Below are 16,348 nucleotides of genomic sequence, written 5' to 3' on the forward strand. Positions count from 1 at the left end.
ATATTAAATAATAATAAACTGATTATAAACAAAGACATAACACAATCACCAAAATGATTCACTGGAATATGTGGAAATTGTCTTGTACTGATAATGAAGAATAAGTAGGAACCTACAGTTGAAAAAAGTAGATGAAAATAAGCAGGTTAAAATATTGTGAATATAGTCTATATTCATGAATATAGACTGATAAAGTCTTGGCTCATAATACACCAAATTTAATTAATTGAAAAGAATAAAGTGTAGATAATAGATGTGGCAACAGAACATAGAATCATACTGATGGAAGAGACCTTGGAGGTTTTCTAATCCAACATACTATAGATAGTAACAGAATAATAGTTGTGGAATAGAATATAAAGAATTGGAGAAGATCACAATGTACAAAGATCTCAAAATTGAAATCGAAACATTATGGCATAAACTAGCCATGATGGTCCCAGTGGTTATCAGCATACTGGGTGCCATACCCAAAAATCTTGGATGGTTCTTAGAAAGCCCTTTGTAAATTGACAAAATTTCCACCTGTCACTTGCAAAATCACATATGTACTATGCTGATACATTACAACATCCTAGGTTCTTGGGAGGAACTTGATCCATATGAAGGCAACATCAACTAAAGAACTGACAGCTATGACTTTTCAATAGTAGTAGTAGTAGTAGTAGTAGTAGTAGTAGTAATGAAATATGAGCTTGCTTACATATCACGCTAGGCTAAAAACTAATCAACCATCATTTGTGTTTTGTGTAAATTGAGCTATAAATAATGTAACAAATTTTTAACTCTGTTATATTAACTCTGTTAAATTAAAACTAAATAAATGGTGGTCACATTTTCCATCCAGACCCCTTTGTGACTTTGTGTCCCCTTTGTGACCAGTGCCTTTGTGCTTGCTCAACCACAAATAGCATTCCGAACCTGCTCACACTTATTTGAAGTAAGTGTTTAAACTACACAGGAACAACAAAGAAGGAGAATCTATGAAAGAAATGTTTCTGGGCTCTCCATCAGAGACTCTCCATTCTCTGTCATCTGACTCGTTGGTGGAATTGGCAGGAAGCTGAGTTACCTTCTTTACAAGATCAATTCAAAACTCTGCAAAGTGAATTTTTTTTTAAGAACCCAGTACAGCTGCAAAGGCAAATGTCTACAACATGCCATTGATGATACACAATACATTTCTGGCTCTTTCCCCATTTTTTTGTAGGCATGCTTTGCATTCAAGCACAGCATTTAGAAGGATAGCTTCCTGCAGCTGCTGCAGTTTTGCTACCTTCTTCTCAGTATCATGAATTGCTCTGGCTCAGACACTTTTACTGTTGCCAGGAGTTTATTTGAGACTCTTGTCTGAAATCTCAGGGGCCAGAGGGAGCTACTGAACAGACGGAAGTTGCAGCCTTTTGAACAGCCTGGAAAGCATCCAATGTAAGTTCTTCAATGCCTTTCATGTAGAGACCGAGCTGTGATTTACAATATCAATGTTACATCCATACAAACAGCTCGACTGCTATAAGGTAGTAGGTATCTGCAGGCATGGCAAGTCACTATTTCTATGTAATTAATTCCCGCCATCTGACTCTTACAGAACTTGTTAAGACATGCTGGATATATATTTGAGATTTATTACTGGGGTCAGAATTCAGTTTTGATGATAGGGGAGTTTAAAGGGAGTTTTTAATTCTATTGATATTTTCTATTGTGAGATGTGAAATAACTAATAAAAGACCTATCCCACAGCATATTTCATCTCTTCTAGAAATTTAGGCTGGCTCTATTAATGTTCCTAAAAATACATACATTTTTTTATTCAAAGTTTCTGGATTTTAGCTCCAGAGACTATTCATCATTCAGTCATTGCTTAAATTTGCATATAATTTTTTTAGCTACAGTTGGAAATTAGCATACAAGAAAAAAATGCCTTTCTCTGCTTTTTTCATAGAGAATATATGAACCTAGAAGCAAGCAGGTATATGCATATATGGAGACTGAAATTCAGCCAGATTTATAGCAGGTACCTTGCATTTACAATTAAAATAACAACTCTTGAAGTAAACATCATCTATTACTCTCCTAGAACTTAGACTTGGGAATTGTCCAAACCATCCAGGTATCTGCTTTTTAAATTCAGGACTTTTTGACAACATATCGAGCTATTCATCTATCGTTTTGCAGAATTAGGGAAAGGTGCTTAAACTTCTTCTGGGACCCATCAACTTAAATTGAAGGGATTTGCAAGAACTCTAAACACAACTCTATGGAGATAGAAGAGCTGCAGCTGTGAATTTATAATTGTCATTATTTTAACTGGACAATTCCTTTATGAGGAGCTGAACTCTTTGTGTATATTTGTGTAAATTGAGTGATATGAAAATTTAGCACAGGGCCTGAAATGTTGATTTCAAAGCACATAATTTCCTGTAGTATAGATTTTAAAAGTGCATAGTACCATAAGTGCTACGGAGTACAATTTCAATGTGAATAAGCAGGGCAGACTGAGACAAGGGAGGGGTATGTGAGTGGGTTTCAGAGTGAGTGTCCTTTCTTCATTTTTCTGCTGATGTTTTATGTGCACAGACTTGGCAGAGTGGAACACACAGACACAGATACAGTATGGATGCACAATAATGTAGAGTTGTTCCAAGCACAACTAGTCTTGTTAGCTTCTGCAACCTGTAGGAACCAAATGTCAGACCCACATGAATCTATAGGAGACAACAGAAGTTGACTGCAAGGGATTGGGGCCCTAGAAATGTGAGTTTCTAGTTGAGAAATCAGTTTTTCATGCAACAATTTAAAATATAATGCAAGGAACAAATAATTTTAAAAGATTGATAACTCACAATTGGCTAGAAAAGCAACCTTTTCTACCATCATAAAGGAGATGGTACCAATTAATAGGTTCCAATTAAAAAAAGTAAATAGTAGAACTATAGAAAAACAAGCCAAGGTTACCTTGCTATTGAACTGAGCATGGTTCTCATTGATTTATGTAATGTTTCCTTAATAATCCAATAATTAATGTCTAAGGACTATTTGTTCACCTCTTTATTTGTGGACACTTTATTCATGTAGATATGTAGAGAAACACTAGTTTTCAGTGTTTTAACAGAATAACAGAATTGGAAGGGATCTTAGGTCTTTTAGTCCAACCCCTGCTCAGGCAGGAAACCCTATGGCATTTCAGACAAATGCTTGCCCAATCTCTTTTTAAAATCCTCTGGTGATGTACCTTTCATGTGCCTCCCATGAGTGTCAATTCTTTTCTCTTTCTCTCTCTCTCTCATATAACCAGCTACTAGGTCTCCTAGTGACAAGACGACATAACATTGGAGTATAAAATTTTAACTTCATAAAAACTTGAAAGTATAACTTAAAACAACAATTAAATAAATCCAACAATTAAAACTCTTTAAAAGAGTTGGTTTATGACTTCTGTTTTAAAAACCACGTAAGGAGTTAGGTTGCCAATCACAGAATAAAGTGTTTTTATTTTTATTTTTAAAAAACTGAGGCAGCTGTAAAGGCACTAGGGTCCAAAGTCACTAAACCCATGACAACTGCAGCTGAATCCTCTCACATGAGTTCAGAAAATATGTGAGTTTGGGGATTATATAGAAAGAGGGATTTTCAAGTGAGCTGCATACAAGGGCTTCCAAAATCAAAAGCAGCACTTTCAGTTTTACCCACAAACAAATTTGCTGGTTTACTCCGGGAAACTAGAAAAAGTTTGGTATACAAAAGCAACCTCAGGCTGCACAGCTGCTTCTTCTGAAAGACATTAATGCTAACAGTAGTTGTACTTGCCCAATAAAGGATCTGTGAAAATAAGATTAAAATCTCCTGCAAAACACAGCTGGATGTAGATGCTTCCCTCTGAGTGTGAAAAGAGAATTGAACATCTTTTATTCCAATGCTTTACAGTTTAATAAGTTTGCATCAAGATCTCTTTTTAGTTTTGCAAAATCATCATGTGGGACACACATCTACTTCATAACTTCAATTAGTGCAAAAATGCTGCATCATGAGATTTTTTTTTTAATGACATTGACCAACTACAATTTTAAAAATAGAAATTACTCTATAGATCTTTTTGCTTACTATTTTGCTTGAGAGCTAGACAGTCATATCTTTTATTTTTATCAACTTCAATTCTTTGCTGTAATATGAAGTACTGAAGTGCCATCTACTGCTTGTCGGAGAGAAATGTTCTCTAAATCAAGGGAAAATCAATAAGGAAAGATGCATTGACCATTTTTTTGGTTATCTTACAATATTTTCCCCACATTTCTTCTTTATTTGCAGTAGTTTGTTATTGTTGAAAATTATGTTTTAAAAACAGAAAAATAGGGAGTGGGCGGGCTGAAAGCTGCAGTGGATGAGTTAATGATGTACCCCGTTTTTCCCAAAAATAAAACATCCCCTGATAATAAGCCGAATCAGGCTTTTGAGCACATGGCAATAAGGCCAAGCACTTATTTTAGGGTTCAAAAAAATATAAGACAGGGTCTTATTTTTGGGGAAACATGGTAAATTAAATTAAAAGATAACTTATGCCATGCCTGGTGGATCATGCTACATTCCCCCTAGCTTTTGGAGATAACTCAACCTATTTATATTAAGCCTAGTTTAGGAGATACATTACAGTTTGGGTTTCTTGTCTTCAATTGGAAGAGAACTGACAACAATGTCTTGGATTGGCTGTTCCACAATGTGGCAGCACCACCGTTAAGGGGGCATGTCCATGGAACATCTCTGCTTTATGAACTTGACTGGTGACCTGTAGCCTTCCAGGTATAAATTTAAGATACTGGTTAAACATATAAAGTCATTCCTGACATAAGTCCTAGTTGTTTGAGGGATGTCTGTCTTCCATAATTTCTGTTTGTCCTATACATCTGACAAAGCCAGCATGCTCCAGATGCAGTGACCAAGCAATATCAACTGATGTGACTTCTGTCGTATTTGTCCTCTGGGATGGCCTCACCCTAAAATTAGTGAGACAAGCCATTAAGAACTGGTTTTTGTTCTCAAGCCTTAGGTTATAGTGAATGGCAAGGACCTTTTGGGTTGTCTGATCTGCAAAATTACGTTTGGAGGTTTTGGAGAGAGGGGAAATATTACATTTTATGTGTGTGGCCTGCATTGTTTCATATATTATACCTTTCACAGAGTTGCAATGGAATTGGGTAGTCAATGCATTTAATAATCACAAACATTAATATGTACGTGCAAAAACTGTAGCTGGGGGGTGGGGCAAAGGAAACCATAAAAAGTAGTTTAGGGGCAAATTACCCACACTGAAGCAATTTTTTTTTCAGTAAAGTTTCTTTCATCTCTGTGTACTAGTCTGAGGGCTTTGCACTATCCCTGTTCTTTGGTCTTGACAAATTTAGTAGGAAGGGATATAGAATCGGAAATCTCAGTTGTATTAGGGTGTGATGACAATCAAGAGTCTTGTGGAATTCTCAAGAGTAACAAATATAATACTGCATAAGCTGTTGCTAAAATAAATTGTTTTTCTTTAAAGAAATTCAAAGACCTAGTTTGGGTTAAAGGTTTATCCCATTTGAAAAATACAAAGCATTCTTTTCCTGAAACAAACAGCAGCCACTTACACTAAAATTGCCTTCACATGCCATCTGGTAGAGATAAATACCAATATAATGAATTTCAGCATGCTGCTCTATTGCTCACTGGGAAAGAAATATGCCTTTACACTAAACACATTAAGAACAGTTTTGCCTATTCTTCACTTCATTAATTAGTTAACCTTCTAAATCTATTGGTTCCACTTAATTCTAAGATGTGGAAGACACTGACAATAGTTATCAGTAGTTACTACAAACCCTAATTTGTTCTGAGATAAACTCAAAATATTTTGGTTTAAATGGAAAAACATCATATGATTTCCATTCCGCCTTTCCAGTTAATGAAAATACTTTCTGCTGTGCAAAAGAATTGTTTCAAAGAAAAAAAGGAAAACTTCACTTCAACAGTCCAGGGAAATCCACTGCAGTTTAGGGTTAGATTAGGGAGTCTCCAGATTTAGGAGGCCTGTGAATCATTGACAAAAAATCCAGTGGCTGCCATAGGTTGGCAAAATCACAAAAACTAGGCAAAAAAAAAAATCCATCAAAACCAGTGAGACTAGAAGACAAGCATACTCATTTTAGCCCTATTTCCTGGCTCCAACAAAAATACCTACTTCACAGTAAAACATCTAATGCTTAGCTTCTAAAGTATTTTTAAAACAATGTTCTGAATAAGAGGAAAATACATATACAATTTCTTACATCACATATTGCCAACTATCTTTTAAAATTATTTATTTTATTTTATTTATTTTATTTTATTGAATTTCTATACCGCCCTACTCCCGAAGGACTCAGGGCGGTGCACAGCCATGAAATAAAACACATAAATATACAAAATTTAAGACCAAATAAAAATGAATTAAATAAATTTGGCTGAATTAATACTAATTAAAAACCCATAATTTTAAAATACATTTAAAAATTTAAAATTTACAGTTTAAAGGGAGAAGAATTAGGCGAGGCCGGCTTGATGAAATAAAAGCGTCTTCAACTCGCGGCGGAAGGTGCGCAGATCCGGAATCCTCCGTATCTCTGGGGGGAGCTCATTCCAGATCGTCGGGGCCCCCACAGAGAAGGCTCTCCCCCTGGGGGCCGACAGCCGACATTGTTTGGCCGACGGCACCTGGAGGAGCCCCTCTCTGTGGGAGCGTACTGGTCGGTGGGAGGCTGTTGATGGTAGTAGGCGGTCCCGTAGGTAACCAGGTCCTAAGCCATGGAGCGCTTTAAAGGTGGTAACCAGCACCTTGAAGCGCACCCGGAAGACCACCGGGAGCCAGTGCAGCTCGCGCAGGAGAGGTGTTACATGGGAGCTCCATGTTGCTCCCATAACCACCCGCGCGGCCGCACTCTGCGCCAGTTGGAGCCTCCGGGTGCACCTCAAGGGGAGCCCCATGTAGAGAGCGTTACAATAGTCCAGACGAGAGGTGACGAGGGCATGAGTGACTGTGTGTAACGAGTCCCGATCTAGAAAGGGACGCAACTGGCGAATCAGGCGAACCTGATGAAAAATCCTCCCGGTCACGGCCGTCAGGTGTTCTTCTAAAGACAGCCGTGAATCCAGGAGGACGCCCAAGTTGCGAACCCTTTCCGTGGGGGCCAGTGATTCGCCCCCAATAGCCAGCGATGGCGTCAGCTGACTATATCGGGACGTCGGAAACCACAGCCACTCGGTCTTGGATGGGTTGAGTCTGAGCCCGTTTCTCCCCATCCAGATCCGTACGGCCTCCAGGCACTGGGACATCACTTCAAGGGCATCGTTGGGGTGGTCCGGGGTGGAAATGTACAGCTGGGTGTCGTCAGCGTACAGATGGTACTTCACCCCGAAACCACGGATGATCTCGCCCAGCGGCTTTACATAAATGTTGAACAGAAGGGGCGAGAGAACCGATCCCTGCGGCACCCCGCATATAAGGGGCCTCGGGGTCGATCTCTGCCCCCCTGTCAACACAGACTGCGACCGGTCAGAGAGAAAGGAGGAGAACCACCGTAAAACGGTGCCTCCCACCCCCAACCCCTCCAACCGGTGCAGCATGATACCATGGTCGATGGTATCAAAAGCCGCTGAGAGGTCTAACAGGACCAGGACAGAGGAACAACCCCTGTCCCAAGCCCTCCAGAGATCATCAACCAACGCGACCAATGCCGTTTCCGTGCTGTACCCAGGCCTGAAGCCCGACTGGAACGGATCTAGGTACGCTGCTTCATCCAGGTACTGGGGTAGCTGTCGCGCAACCACACTCTCAACAACCTTCGCAACAAAGCAAAGGTTGGAGACTGGACGATAATTAGCCAATATTGCCGGGTCCAGGGATGGCTTCTTGAGGAGAGGCCTTACCACAGCCTCTTTCAGGGCGGCGGGAAAGACACCCTCACCCAACGAAGCATTTATAATCCCCTGGAGCCAGCCTCGCGTCACCTCCCGGGAAGCCAGCACTAACCAGGAAGGACACGGGTCCAACAAACATGTGGTCGCGTTCAATCTACCCAGAATCCTGTCCACGTCATCTGGGGTCACAGGATCAAACTCATCCCAGATAACAGTCTCAAGACCTGTCTCCGTCACCCTCGCTGGATCTATCCCGTCAGAGTCCAGACTTGCCCGAATCTGAGTGATTTTGTCATACAGATACTGAACAAAATCCTCGGCTTTTCCCTCCAAGGGGTCCTCCCGCGCTTCCTGATGGAGCAGGGAGCGGGTCACCCTAAACAGGGTGGCCGGGCGATTATCTGATGACGCAATAAGAGCAGCAAAATGAGTACATTTTGCTGCTTTTATCGCCACTAGGTAACTCCTAATATGGGATCTTACCAGTGTTCGGTCAGATTCAGAAAGACTAGCCTTCCAACAGCTCTCTAGGCGTCTTTTCCGGCGCTTCATCTCCCTCAGCTCCTCGGTGAACCAAGGAGCCAGGCGAGATCGGCGCCGGGTCAGAGGCCGCAAAGGCACGACTCGATCCAGGGCTCCAGCAGCCGCCCTATCCCAGGCGGCCACTAGGTCCCCAGATGAGGCGTGAGCCAGAACCTCCGGGATTGGCCCAAGCTCCCTCTGGAACCTATCAGGTTCCATCAGGCGCCTGGGGCGGTACCATCTTACCGGTTCCGCCTCCCTGCAGCGGGGTGCCGCGGTTCGAAGGTCAAGGCGAAGGAGCGAGTGATCTGACCATGACAAGGGCTCGATGACTATATCCCCTATCTCAAGATCACTCAACCACTGTCCAGAGACAAAAACCAAGTCCAGTGTGTTTCCCCCAATGTGCGTAGGGCCATGAATTAGTTGGGTCAGGTCCATGGCCGTCATGGAAGCCATGAACTCTCGAGCCACCTCAGACGCCTCACCCACGGATGGCAGGTTGAAATCCCCCATGACCATAAGTCTGGGGTTATCAACCGCCACCGCGGCAATAACGTTGAGTAGCTCGGGCAGGGCTGCCGCCACGTGGCAGGGAGCCAGGTACGTGATCAGCAAACCCCTCTGAACCCCATGGCCCCACTTCACAAAGAGGGACTCACAGCCAGCTGTCTGAGGTACAGTGGTCTCCCTCGGCCTAAGGCCTTCTCTAATAATAACCGCTACTCCCCCTCCCCTCCCCTGTAGCCTTGGCTGATGGAATGCGTGGAAACCTGGTGGGCACATTTCTACCAGAGGGACCCCTCCCTCTGGGCCCAACCAGGTCTCCGTAATACCCGCCAGGTCCGCTCCCCCCTCGTAAACAAGATCACAGATGAGGGGGGCTTTATTTACTACAGACCTGGCGTTGCACAACATCAGGCGAAGGCCCGGGCCCTGAAGGTCTGTACTACCTGGAGCACGGGTGGAGCTTTGGGGGCCGGAGCACTCTACCGCTTGAAGACAGCGGGCGCGTGCTCCCTTAACATGATATGGCCCCCTGCTCCCGCCATATCTACCTCTCCCACACACAGTACCGATGGTAGAAACACAATCTGGACCAGCTCGACCCCCTCCGGATTCCCCACCACCCCCGCCGGACGTCCTGGCCAAGCCCGACTCTCCCCCTAGTGGGTTATCCCCCAAACCCACAACCCTAATTTCAATCCCACCCCCCTCCCCCCTCCCCGAACCCCTTAAAAGTTTAGACAAGGACAATTTTAAAAAACCCCGCAGCCCCCTCTTCGCGGCATGCCACCTCTCGGGACTCCAGAGCCCGTCATCGAGGTAGGCCCTCGATAGAATGGAGGGCCAAGCCTGCGAGAGGGGGGAGTCTCGCAGACCAAGAAGCTCCGCTGCTGAGTACATTGATCATCATACTGGGTAATAAGACCATATCCTGAGGGTATATATAAAGGACTGGGGAGAAGACAGAGGAATGGGGAGTCTCAGAGACATGTTTACAGGACCAAGTCCCTTGTCCCCTCACAACAGAGTACATGGTCCAAGCCAAGACGACCACAGTTCCAAGGGGGAAAATAGATCCAACCACCCACTCACGGTGGTTAGGTCAGCTGGACAGCCCCCTCATGTGGTGAGATGGTAGCAATGAACCGATGCATAAAGACAGCGTCCAGGGGTCAGGTCCAAAATCGCCCTCTCACGGCGGTTTGTCCGGAGGTAAAGACCTATGGTAAAGTCTCCTCGCTGGTAAAATCCCCTCGCTGATAAAGTGCATTCATGTAAAAGCCTCCCGGTTCAGCCCTCAGGGGCTCTAGCACCTGGCCACCCTCTCACGGTGGCCAGGCAAATGTCCAGCCCCCTCAGCTGACGGGATGCAGTCTTGTACCGGTCTCCCGGTAAAATTATCCTTAAGGAGCATACACATCTCTTTTTGTTTCTCTGGATCTTTCTAAAGTTATACTTGCTCTACTCTGAGTCATGCACAAAGTGAATTTTTTTGGGGAGAGGGTGGGAAGGAGTTTGACTTATCAGACATTTTTCACAAACCAGCCAGAATTTGAAACCAAGTGGTGTTAGCAGGTTGTGAAACAGCTTATTTAACATAAACTGAGAAATGTGTCATTTGAGGCTTGTTTTACAAGCTGCATGATGCTATTAAAGTATTCATTTGATTGTTTGCTTGCTGCGCCCTACACCTTGTTTTCCTCCCTTCACCCAAACTTACCCAGGAGTAGCTTTGTGAGGCAAGCAGGTAAGCAGGCCCAAAGCCTGATGGCCTCAGAAGGGAGAGAGTGGCAGATGGATCCTGAAACTCTGTTGCTTTCAGCGGCAGCTAAAAGCAGTTCAGTCTTTAAAAAAAAACATAGATCTCCAAAGGTAACTTGGCCCTGTGAAGATATTGCAAGTGATGTATGTCCTGGGTGCCACAATAAAAATGAAAATAGATTACATCATTACTAGCTTTCATGAGATGTTGGCATTTTTTTTACTCATAATTACTAGGGAAACCATTTCATCTGACCTGGTAGCCTGGTAAAAGCTTGGACTTTAAAATTTTGTTGTTGTTGTTGAATGCCAAGGCCTTGATCATATCAAGAGAAGAGCTATTGTGCTGACAGGCACTGTACTGCCAACCTTTGGCTGATGTGACAGACCACAAAAGCTTTCACTGCTGATGTAATGGTGAAGCTTGGGACACATTGATGAAATTTGCCTGTCAAATTAAGGCAGGTTAGGAACCAAGCTTTCTGGATAACTTTTGTCTGTTACATCCAATTTCTCTGCCTAGTAAAGAGAGCCTACATCAGGGTTTCTGCAAGACGTTGCAATAGTATCCACAACTAGCTCTTTTTAATAAATGTTATGACTTCCTTGACTTCTCCTGGCATAGATATGTCCATTCTCAGTTTAGCAGAGGAAAGAGTGAAGCCTCATAATAGAGAATTCATGATAACATATCACATTTATTACCTATGTTTTTATCCATTAGTAGTAGAAGGTGGCTTAGCTCTCACCTTAGAAATTAGGTGATCAAACAGGAGATATCATTAGAAAAACTGAAATTTTACTGAATTTGCATGTTTAATATGATTACTAAAATTTCTGGTCAGCAACTAGAACCTACCTCTCTCCAACAATAAGAAATATTTCAATGAATTACCAGTATTTTTCAATATTACAATCAAAGTTTCTCTAATAGGGAAAAGCTTACTCTGTTTTTATATCCACTAGGTGGCACATGAATACTGTTTATTGGAATTTAAAGGACAACTCTCATGAAGGACACATATGAACCTGAATTGTAGGCAAAAATACAAGTCTGATGTTGTTAAATGTTCTTCCCATTCCCACTGCATTGTAGCTATCGTTCCAAACCACAGTTTTTCAAAAGATTTGTATTATAGGACCCAACATAAAAGCTAACTAGAGAACATATTATACTAGTTTCCAGAATTAAAACTTAAAAGGTATCTACATTCATAATCTACTGGTCCATCATATCTATTTGAATCTATTATTACTTTTTAGTTGCTGTGTTTAATACAATGGTGGACATTCTTTAATGATTGTTTACTTATACAAACACTCTTAACTGCATTTTCAAACCACTTCTGCTTGCACCATGTGCAGTAAGAGACTTTCTGGTACAACCAAAGTGGGAATTACTAGTGTATTTACTATTACCAATATTTTTCACCTTTTCAATTAAAAACCGAGACTTGCAATCTAAAAGAGTAACACACAAACAAAGTGGAAATGTACTAAAATTTAATCAATCATAAAAGCTGTAATTTAATCTGTGACAGTAAAACACAAGAAGCAATATTAGAATTGGTTTAGTATATTATATATTTTAGCTTTCAAAGCCATAGAAATCAGTTATCCCAGTTTATTTTCCTATAAAAGACCCATTTGTTTCCAAAGCATAATGCACAATTTTAATTAGAATATAGGGCAGAATGAAAATAATGATAGTCCATAACTTTTTAAATATAAAATGAAGTCAATGACTTGGAAAGTTATCGCTGCAATGAGTATGAACAGTAAAATTTGTATAATTGTATCTATCATGATAGATACAAAGTATTAATGACTGATCATTTTTAGTGCTTGATGGGCACAGGATTATGGGAAGAGGTCAATATGAAATTATAGTAGCAATATCTAACATTTGAAATGCATCCATGCTCTTGTATAATCATACAACTAGAGTCAATTATATTTATTATCACATTTGTTAATTGCTATTGCAAAAGAGAAGTACTATTGTCTTTAATTCCAAGAGATATACACAGAGCAATTTTATTTTCTTTTTTTTTTCCTCAGGGACCTTTGTGCAAACCATTGTAAGATCTAATTTCTTCACATAATTTATAAAAACAGAAGCCTCTTCAGATATGATGTCAATTTGTGGTGTAGCTTTTTTGAATTTCTGGAATGCTGGCATTTTCCAAATTAGGCAACAGTTCTTCATTCCTGCGATCCTAGGTAAAGAAGTCAAAGGAAAACATTAACATCCAAGTCAAAATAAACTTTTTAGGAAAAAAGTATAATGTGAGCTACCAGGGTTTTATTTACTGTAGCAGCATAAAAGAACATTGAGTCCTCTACCAGTCATCTTCAATCAGCACCAGTGGTAGGGAATTCTGAGACTTGTTGTCCAATACATCTCGAGTCAATTAAACTGGGAAAGCTATCTTTTTTTTTTTTACTTTCCAGATTACACCCCATGCTTCAGATTTCAGTATCAATACACTAGGAAACTTTTTCCCTAAAGAAGTTTCATTGGTATAGACTTAGCACTGATTAAAACAGTTCTAATTTTCTCATATTTATTGATGGATTAATCACTGTAAACTTGAGTACAAGCAAACATATACACAGGGGGATTCTCAGTTTCTTTCAACAGCTGTCAGTCCTAGGGGTGAGGGCCCTTCTGGAATGGTATGGGATAGGAGACAGCAGTTGAGAGATGGGTATGAAGAGGATGGGTATATGATTTCTGCACTGCTGCTTTGCCCTTGTGTTATTGATTGCATCTTTTGCCAATAATGATACATATTCATCATAAAACATTTTTCATTAGAAGGTTGGGATATAAATACTTCAATTCAATAAATCTGTTTTTTACTGAATCAACTAAAATGTTACAGGTATTATGTAAGCTTTTGACTTCTCAAAATACCTCAATTCAAGACCCCATTTTCCTCTGAAAGCACAAGAGTACCAAACAGAGTGGGAACTAGGACAATAGACAACCTTACTGTGCATGCCCCCAGTTTCAGTTCTTGCACTGAGCAGGAAAGATAAATCACATGAGTAGAAACACTTTTAGAGCTTGTATAATAATATTTAGTTTATTCAAGGAAAGTTAAAATACAAAATACCAAAATATTGAAAAAGAAAAAAACATAACAAGAAATTAAAAAGAAAAGTGTCTTAGGTAAAGGTAAAGGTTCCCCCGCACGTGTATGCTAGTTGTTTCTGACTTTAGGGATGGTGCTCACCTCTGTTTCTAAGCCAAAGACCCAGCGTTGTCCGAAGACGTCTCCATGGTCATGTGGCTGGCATGACTAAATGCCGAAGGCGCACGGAGCGCAGTTACCTTCCCACCAAAGTGGTCCCTATTTTTCTACTTGCATTTTTTATGTGCTTTCGAACTGTTAGGTTGGCAGAAGCTAGGATAACTAATGGGAGCTCACTCCGTTACGCTGTGCTAGGAATTCGAACTGCTGAACTGCTGACCTTCTGATCGACAAGCTCAGCATCTTAGCCACTGAGCCACCATGTCCCTTAAAAGTGCCTTAGAAAAAAATCTAAGACTATACACATTACATCCTCACTAGTTGAATGCTGATTAATATAATATAACAATATTAATCCCTTACAAAACAGGCCAAAAGCATTTTAAACTACTCAACTACTAAATCTGTTTACAAATTGTTAGACTGCCATCTATATACTATATTAATCCTTTTAGAGTTTGTACATTAAAGCTGCAATCAAGACTTCTAACAAATGTGTGAAGAGATGGGCAGAAAAGTGAGATAGAAATCTAATGACATATAAAACAAGGAATAGGGAGATTGTCCAGTCTGAAGGACTGAGTCAAAAGCTGGAAGCCCCTAGCAACAAGGGCAGGACTTGACAACTCTGACAGACTCAGTCCTTCAATCTGAACAGACGAGTACAACCCATGCCTGGCTTCTGTCTCCACCACTATGGAGAACATCCTAGGATATACTGTAATCACATAACACTTATCTATAATAGAAATAAAAGCACTTGTGGCAAGATTCTGGCTAAAGAAGGTTCAATATATAAAAGAAGAATAATTTATCAGAAGAAAACACTACACCAAATGTTGTGCATGTCATGTTTACAATGTGAAAGTGTTGCATCCAAGTCTTCTGAAACTAAAAGATGATCTTTTTGTGAAGTTCTGAATTAGAAAGAATGCTTGCCAAAACTTTACAGAAAACAGCTTTCAGTTCCACTGCAGCTTCTGTTCCACGGTCTGCAGTTGCCCTTACATAACAGAGTAGCTTCAGGGTAAAGTCAGTAGAAACATGTCTCAAGAAAGAATAATTGGATTTGACTGTTCAGCCAAACTGACAGAGAACTTTGGTAATGAAAGTCTAACCCGTTTAGAAGTCCCCAAGTTTTGACAAGGCTAAAGCTGAAGGGAATGTGTTTCCTTACCTGGCTCAGAGCTGTTGCATGCTGTGAGTCTAAAGCAGCAGACATGACTTCTTTTTAGGCTTCTTCTTTTCCACTGGTGTTTTTCTATTTATCTGTCTGACAAGATCATAAAAGATCTACAAAAGAAAGACATAAAAAAGCACCGAGAGCAATTAGAGAAATGGGTCTTATAGAATGGGAACTTCTTACAAAAATTCATCTTTGTTCTGTTATCAAGTGAGAAAGAAGTGGAAAGAAATCTGATGTCAGAAAGAAGAGTTTGTCACAAAAACAGAAGACAATTCAGTTAAAACAGAGATTTAGTTGATTTCCTACTGGGACTTTCCTAACCATGGAAACTATGCACATGCAAAACAAAACAAAAAGTGCTCTTTAAAATATTCCCATTACTTTAAATGAGTATTGCTTCAACAAAGACAGTATCATATCCTAGAAATCCTTAGAAAAATAGTACCGTTCTACTGGCTATTGTAAACATTATATGCTACTGTCCATATGTAAATTCTGTATACGTAAAACCATGATGCCATTATAATTATTTGCCTCCCTTTCACTCTCTCTCTCTCTCTCTTATAAGAGAGTTAATTTTTGCAGGACATATGAACACTTTCTAAGAATAGTCAATCTAACAAAAGCTGTGCTAAGAAATCTTGAGAGAAGTCTAACAAATCATTAATGCTAAAGTGTTTCACTTGCAAAGCATTGCTCTCGGAGATAGATCATTTTGTATATGCAACTATAAACACCAATGTCACATTTTATTGGTACGGGTATAGTCTGGGGGATAAAGGCACCTTCCTCTCTCAGAGACTGCAGACACAGTTCTTGTAAAAGTCAGCTCTGTAGTAATGCAACCTTCAGGGAAACTTCATTTAAGGCAAAGTTGTCTGTGCTCTCTGAACTTGGTCATTTGCATTATAGATGTTTCATTACCCAACTAGGTAACATCATCAGTATAAGCAATCTAAGCTCAGAGAACACCAAGGATGCTATTGTTCAACCCTGAGTCATGTATATTCTCTTCAATTAAAACGTAATTTAACTCATTTTTTCTTCCAACCCTGGATACTCTGAAGATTCCAACAAGCTTTAGTATTTTGTGAACTGCAAAATCCAGAAATGAGTGCCTTGATATTATCTTTAAAAGCCCTAAAGTATAACCAAGCGTTTTTTAAAAGCATGATAAAGCCAGCATCTC

The 16,348-nt window shown here is 40.5% G+C and overlaps 1 protein-coding gene and 1 long non-coding RNA gene across 6 annotated transcripts in view; one reads left to right on the forward strand and one right to left on the reverse strand.

The window, feature by feature from the left end:
- The first annotated feature begins 1,219 nt into the window (after positions 1-1,219).
- The window catches only part of LOC132711247 (uncharacterized), a 60,749-nt gene continuing 45,620 nt past the window's right edge, over positions 1,220-16,348 (forward strand). The window contains exons 1-2 of the long non-coding RNA XR_009622086.2: positions 1,220-1,428; positions 1,943-2,014. This is a non-coding gene — a long non-coding RNA (uncharacterized LOC132711247). The remainder of the gene's footprint in view (positions 1,429-1,942; positions 2,015-16,348) is intronic.
- RAP1A (RAP1A, member of RAS oncogene family) overlaps positions 12,200-16,348 on the reverse strand; it is a 93,644-nt gene continuing 89,495 nt past the window's right edge. For all 5 annotated transcript variants that reach the window (XM_034414307.3, XM_034414308.3, XM_087889383.1 and 2 more), the window contains 2 exons: positions 15,151-15,266; positions 12,200-12,932 (listed from right to left, as the gene is read on the reverse strand). In XM_034414307.3, the coding sequence (XP_034270198.1) occupies positions 15,180-15,266 (87 nt within the window). In that variant the 3' untranslated portion in view covers positions 12,200-12,932; positions 15,151-15,179. The remainder of the gene's footprint in view (positions 12,933-15,150; positions 15,267-16,348) is intronic.

This window comes from Pantherophis guttatus, chromosome 3, assembly GCF_059756535.1.
Source record: "Pantherophis guttatus breed Tessera chromosome 3, ASM5975653v1, whole genome shotgun sequence".
NCBI lineage: Eukaryota > Metazoa > Chordata > Lepidosauria > Squamata > Colubridae > Pantherophis > Pantherophis guttatus.